This window comes from Carassius auratus, unplaced genomic scaffold, assembly GCF_003368295.1.
Source record: "Carassius auratus strain Wakin unplaced genomic scaffold, ASM336829v1 scaf_tig00020715, whole genome shotgun sequence".
Taxonomy (NCBI): Eukaryota; Metazoa; Chordata; class Actinopteri; order Cypriniformes; family Cyprinidae; genus Carassius; species Carassius auratus.
In genome coordinates, this window is record NW_020525049.1 from 41,348 (window position 1) to 48,338 (window position 6,991).

The following is a 6,991-nucleotide window of genomic DNA, read 5'->3' on the forward strand; positions in this document are numbered from 1 at the left end:
ATTTCATATTTCATTTGACTCAAAAAAGCAATAAGAAATGTCCACTAACTTACAACTAAATATTCTAACAAATATAAGCACACAACTCAAATGAAGTGAACTGAATCTTAACTAAGGCTTACAACAAACGTTAAAAAAAATACCGTCACATTATTCTGTGTGAAAAAAAAGGGGGAAAGCAATATCACTAGAATGTTAGATTAAATTAATAAGTCTTTGATCTTGCAACTTATTTTACAAAAAAACTAACAAGAAATACTCTCATACAAATATTATTGACAGTCTGACTGATTGTAAGGCACTACTCTTTGGAAAGCTACTTTAGAAAAAAAATTAATTTTGAAAAGTGCTACAAATACAACTGAAGTGAAACAAATACTAATTAGCTCATTAATGTAGATTATAATATGTAATGTCTCCACTTGTTCAAGAACATCTCCAGTCTCCTGAGTATCTGATTAATCAGATGGTGTTGTCTTCTTTCTTCTCTTCTGTTGAAGACTCCTGGAACTGATGTCATAAATCAACACAGCAACAGCAGCCACGCCCACCAGAGCAGAGAGAGCCAATCGGATTGCAGCTTCAGTAGAACCACAGCAGAGGATACAGACTTCTGAGAGAGGAAATGAATGTTATTAAAATAGATATACGGCCCCCTGAAAGACATTTTGTACATTTTAGAGTTAAATGCACTGGATTTTTTTCTTTTTTTGATTGTGAAGAACAGCAGACACTGAGCTGCTCGTGTGCACAGTGTGCCCTTCACTTTGATACTCCCAGCGTGAGAGACTACATACTTCTTTAATTAAACTACTCTAATCCATATCACAATTTCACTTTTAACATTGACAGATGCTTTGCTAAACCAATGTCATAAAACATAACATAAGTCATTATGGAAAGTTTGAAAGTAGTTGTCAGTTGAATATGGAAAGATTACAGCAGACCACCAGAGTCTATTAATGTGAAACACTGATATACTGTAGATGTACTGCCACAGACATACCTGGACATGTCTGACAGAGTTCAGTGATGTTGAGATGTGTGGTGTGGTTTCTGACAGGATTGTTGATCACACAGCTGTAGCTGTTTTTATCCTGATATCCCACCGCCAGAGGAAGAGAGAGACTGATCCTGAGATCAGACACACTGATGCTGGACAATAAACTGTTTCCTTTGTACCAGGAGAGAGTCACAGCACTCACATTCACAGCTGAACACAGCAGTGAACAATATGATGAAGATGATGATGAGGAGGAGGATGATGATGATGACGATGATGATGAAGAACATTGTGAAGAGTCTCTGGTGATGACAGGAGCAGGCAAACGAGCTGTTAGAGAGATATGAAAAGAGATATTAGAGAAGTTCACTGTGGCTGACAGTTGTTCACATCTCATATGACATTGGCAACAAATTCACATTTAAAATGGAACTGAAGTAGCATTACTGAATTACTTTTGAATTAGTTGATGAAATTTACATGAAATAAATAATTCATTACATAATTTTAATAAAACTAAGTTGTAAAATTAAAAGAAACATATGTATGTGTGTTGATGTGTGACAGGGTTGAAACCAAATTAGTTTTATGTATTGATTTATAGTTTTACTTTCGTCCCAGAGTGAGACTTTCAGTTTTCTAATATGAAAATCCATCAGAAAAGTATTAATAAACATGTCTATATGATTTAAAATAGTTTGAAAAAAATCTATTGTGTGAAAATGATTTCCGTCTTTATGTTTTTATTCTACATGATCATAAAAATTCTAAATAATTACAAGATTAATATTGAAGTTTTAATTTAAATATAACAGAATGTTTTTATTATGCTTCATTTCCAGTCGAGTGGTTAATGTCAAATTATGCACACAGTGCTTTTATGTATTACATAGAGTTATATTATTCAAAGTTTAAACATTTTAAGATGATTATTTTTCATAAAGTCCTCAGCCAGAATCAACCACTGAAACACTCGCAGATCAAAAGTGGTCAACGGGGTGAATAATAATTATCTACTCACCGTAGACAGAGAGAATGAAGATGTGGAACAGTGTCTCTGTTTTGCTGCTGCTTAAGTTATAAAGTCCAGTGTCTGTGGTTCTGGTGTTTGTGATGATCAGAGATCCAGTCTGATCCAGCTTCAGTCTGTCTCTGAATCTCCCATCAGCAATATCATTATAAACACTGATCTTATTGATTTTTCTGTTGATTTGAGCGATCAGAATGTGTCCAAATCTCCATATGATCTGATCATCTTTCTGTATATTAGTATTATTAATGTTCAGAGTGACAGAATCTCCCTCCATCACTGACACGAACTTCACTTCATCACCAAACACACCTGAAGAACAAATATATTTTACTCTTTGAAATTATTTGAATATTTCTCACTGCAATACAATTACAGACTCTACACTTAATGTATAATTTCAATGTATAATTCAATAATGAGCAAAAAATAAAATCTTTGATGTGAGTGGAAGAGAGAAGTGTTAAGATGGACATCATAAACACAAAGATGTATATTGAGTCTGATAAAACATGAAACTAAATGTTGGAAATAATAAATATCAGAATTATGTTGCTAAAAAAAGCTTACCGGCCAGACTCCATGAGCACAAACAGATGAAAATAAAAGTCTCAACATTTCCCATTTTCTTCAAATAACAACAGACCTGAATTCAGAAAAGTTGACATTTAAAACTAAACACAGCAGAAAAGTTCTGTTAAGTTCCTGAAAGCTGAAAGCGACAGAAGAGCTGGAGAGCTGAGCGCTGTCGTGTGTATTGTAGTGGTTGAGTGAAGCTCTGAGGTAAGTGTGAATAAACTGCTCCAGTTACACCTCCCACACAGTCTGTATGTCTTCACACACGGTCTTCACATACTATAGACAGACCGTAGTAATTAAGATTGAAACAATACTGGCTCATGATCCCAGCTCAGCATTTTAAGAGGAAGCTTGTGGTTTCTGAACATTTGATATTAAATCATTGATGTTACTGACATTCAGTTTATAGCTGATATACAGTAGCAGAGCTTCGAGAAAGAGCTTGACTGTGGCCTGACAGCGAGGAGGTCCTCGATTTGGGTCTCAGCTGAAGAGGATTTTCTGTGTGCTGCATGTTCTTGTGAATGTTTTACTGACAGAAGAGAGAAAACAGAAGACAAACTCTTTCTGAGACGAGGTTTAAACAGACACATTTGACATTATTTAAAGAATATGAAGCTCTAATCCAGTTCTTGTCACAAACACCCTCAGCATGAAGGGCGTCAGAGGAAGTTGTAAACATGATGTAAACAGAGACAAGACAAGACGGACGCAAAGAGGAGAAGAGACACATCAGACATTTACTTTTCATCTCGTCTCTGTATAATGCAGAATAAAGCAGTGTTTTAAGTGCTGCGCTGCTTTGTAGTGCTGCCATCTACAGTCAGAGAGTGAAGTTGAATTTTTAGTTGGTCTATAATTTAACAAAGCGAGAGAAACTATTCTGTTTGCTTTCAATTTTTTAATTGTACAGTTCAACTTAAATAATAATAAAAAAATACTCAATAAACAATCATAGCTTTGACTATTTCTATGCATGCGCATACACATGCTTTGATCTGCAGGTAAACAACGTGTGTGTGTGTGTGTGTGTGTGTGTTGCTGCTGGCACAACATACACATGCACTGCTCCTTGTTTACGTTCAGAGGAAAGCAAATGCTTCTTGGTACTCTCCAAAATGTAGCTAAGATGACTCAGAGAACAATTTTTGAATGAAGTCATTATTTTATTTTTCTTGCACACAAAATGTATTCTAACAGGTTCATAAAATTAGTGTTGAACCACGGATGTCACTTGGACTATGTTGTCAGTGTTCTTGATACATTTCTGGTCCTTGATCGTGGTAGGACCCTTGCTGTCTATGTAGGGTCAGAAAGCTCTCGGATTTCATCAAAAATATCTTTATTTGTTTTCCAAAGATAAATCCGGTTTGGAAAGACATGAGGGTGAGTAATCAATGACAGATTTTAATTTTTGGGTTAACCAACCCTTTAATATGATTAAGTTTTTCATTTAATAATTTATTTCATATTTCATTTGACTCAAAAAAAGCAATAAGAAATGTCCACTAACTTACAACTAAATATTTTAATAAATATAAGCACACAACTCAATTGAAGTGAACTGAATCTTAACCAAGGCTTACAACAAACATTTAAAAAAATAGCTTCACATTATTCTGTATGATAAAATGTGGAAATCAATAAGACTAGAATATTAGATTAAATGAATAAGTCTTTGATCTTGCACCTTATTTTACAAAAAAACTAACAAGATATACAATCATACATATATTTATTGACAGTCTGATTTATTATAAGGCACTACTCTTTGGTAAGCTACTTAAGAAAAAAAATGCATTTTGAAAAGTGCTACAAACACAACTGAAGTGAAACAAATACAAATTAATTTAGTTTTTAATATGTAATGTGTCCACTTGTTCAAGAACATCTCCACTCTTCTGAATATCGAATTTAACAGTGCTTAATGTTGATATCTACTCTCTCTCCTTCATTTGATGGCCTCTGGATCTGATGTCATAAATCACCACACAGCTGTAGAAATCATCCAGACACTCCAGATGTAAAGAAAGACTTCTGCTGAGATCAGACACACTGACGCTGGACAATAAACTGTTTCCTTTGTACCAGGAGAGAGTCACATGACCCACATTCACCACTGAACACAGCAGTATAAAATTCTGCTGTGATGAGGATGATGATGATGATGATGAACATTGTGAAGAGTCTCTGCTGATGACAGGAACAGGCACATGAGCTGTTAGAGAGATATGAAAAGAAATATTAGAGAAGTTCATTGTGGCTGACAGTTATGTTCAACAGTCGTATGACACTGGCAACAAATTCACATTTAAAATGGAATTGAAGTATCATTTTTTAATTACTTTTGAATTAGTTGATGAAATTTACATGAAATTAATAATTTATTACATAATTTTAATAAAACTAAGTTGTAAAATTAAAAGAAACATATGTACAGTATGTGTGTTGATGTGTGACCGGGTAAAAACCAAATTAGTTTCATGTTTTGATTTATAGTTTAACTCTTATCCCAGAATGAGACTTTCAGTTTTCTCATATGAAAATCTATTGTGTGAAAACGATTTCCGTCTTTATGTTTTTATTCTACATGATCATAAAAATTCAAAATAATTACAAGATTAATATTGAAGTTTTAATCTAAATATAACAGAAATCGTGGATGTGCCATGATGAAGCCTTGATTTGAGGCTTTTATTTAACATAGAAATCTTGTTATGAGGATGGGTTTGGGACGAACTCAGATGCAGACAGGATGTACTGAACACAAGATTTATTAATACAAAAAGGGGAAAAAACAAAACCCAAGAGGGGGGAAAACAATGACTAGGGAAGACACTAAATAACTATACAAAACACAATAAAAAGGTAAACAAAGACTCTGAACACTAACTACTTACAAACACTCACGGTAGTACAAAGACTTCTTGGAGGGGTTACAAGGACACGATATCTCAGGAGGCTGACAGGAAGAAACACATATGTGGAACATTCACAGAGTGGAACAATGAACCGACGAAAGACAGAGCAAACTAGGAGATCTAAATAGGGGAACAATTAAGACATGACAGGTGGCACAGATACGGCAATCACAACAAGACTAGGATAACAAGGGGGGCGGGGCAAGGGAATGAGACAACACAAGCACATGGCCCAAAGACAAGGCCATGTGCTTGTACACAAAACACGGGTCTGTCATGATCCTGCCTCAAGACTAGAGAAAAGTCGGGACATGAAGGCAGAATCATGACAAATCTATTGACCAATTCCAAATGAAGGATTTTTATTTATTTTTTTTTCAATCACATGAGCATTTACATGTGTGTTTACATTATTCGTACTGGCATTCCCTACAACAAACCACTAACATAGCTGTCAATTTCCTGTGAAAATGTTATTATGAACAGTGAAATTCTGTATATGCCATCAAGGACATGTGGGGATCTTGACAGATTGCCAAGAGCTGGACTTAGCGGATAAGCCTAATAATAAGCAGATCAACACCATATATCAAAAATGGTTGCTAGCCTGCAATTTATTAATATGTCAATGATACAGAGGTGCCAGGGTCTACAGAGACGTTACACATACAGATGGCACTAATTAAATTATGCCTACCGGTATTAACATTTAGTTAAAGTTTTCCTATTTCTGTTTTTATTATTCCATTTATTGTTTATTTCTTTTTTTGAATGATATACAATTTATTCTACAATCTGTCGTAATAAGAGCTGGGTTTGACCGACAGTAGAGGATAAAATATTGCTTTTTATATTTCTGCAACACACCAAACTGGGATGTACGGAGTGAAGGGCATAGAGTGATGGCACATCAATTTGAAGGTAAGACACATATTGTATTTTCTGGAAAATATCCAGTCGTTTAACCATTTTTGGATCAAGTGAACAGGACCTTTTGAGAAATAACATTAAATCAGTTCTGACATTTTTCTGGAATTATTGTAAATTACTTATCTTGATGCATGATGTATGAACAAAGCCATACAATTAACACTCTAATCAGGACACTCTGTGTAAGGTGTCTGGTTTGGGCCAATCATACATTTCTGATGGACATGACTGATGATGTCAACTTAAAAAAAATAATGCAACTTATTGCAAGCCCTTTTTTGAGTAAACTTAACAAACGGGACTAAAGTCCACCCAACTTAAAATAATAACTTAACATCACAAGTTGTCACAAGTTTAAGTTTACTCAAAAAAGCACTTGCAATAAGTTGCCTTATTTTTTTAAGTTGACGCATTATTATTATTATTATTATTATTATTATTTTCTATCCATCCATCCATCCATCCATCATCTTCCGCTTATCCGGGGCCGGGTCGCGGGGGCAACAGTCTAAGCAGAGACACCCAGAC

General features: G+C 34.7%; 1 protein-coding gene across 1 annotated transcript; it reads right to left on the reverse strand.

Annotated features, from left to right (window-relative positions):
• Window positions 1–220: 220 nt before the first annotated feature.
• LOC113076562 (uncharacterized) lies at window positions 221–2,796 on the reverse strand. Its single transcript, XM_026249261.1, has 4 exons — window positions 2,604–2,796; window positions 2,025–2,345; window positions 1,007–1,333; window positions 221–610 (listed from the first exon to the last, which is right to left on the reverse strand). Exons 1-4 carry the CDS (start codon window positions 2,656–2,658, stop codon window positions 459–461), a joined length of 855 nt encoding a protein of 284 aa, XP_026105046.1. The 5' UTR covers window positions 2,659–2,796; the 3' UTR covers window positions 221–458.
• Between the last annotated feature and the right edge of the window lie 4,195 nt (window positions 2,797–6,991).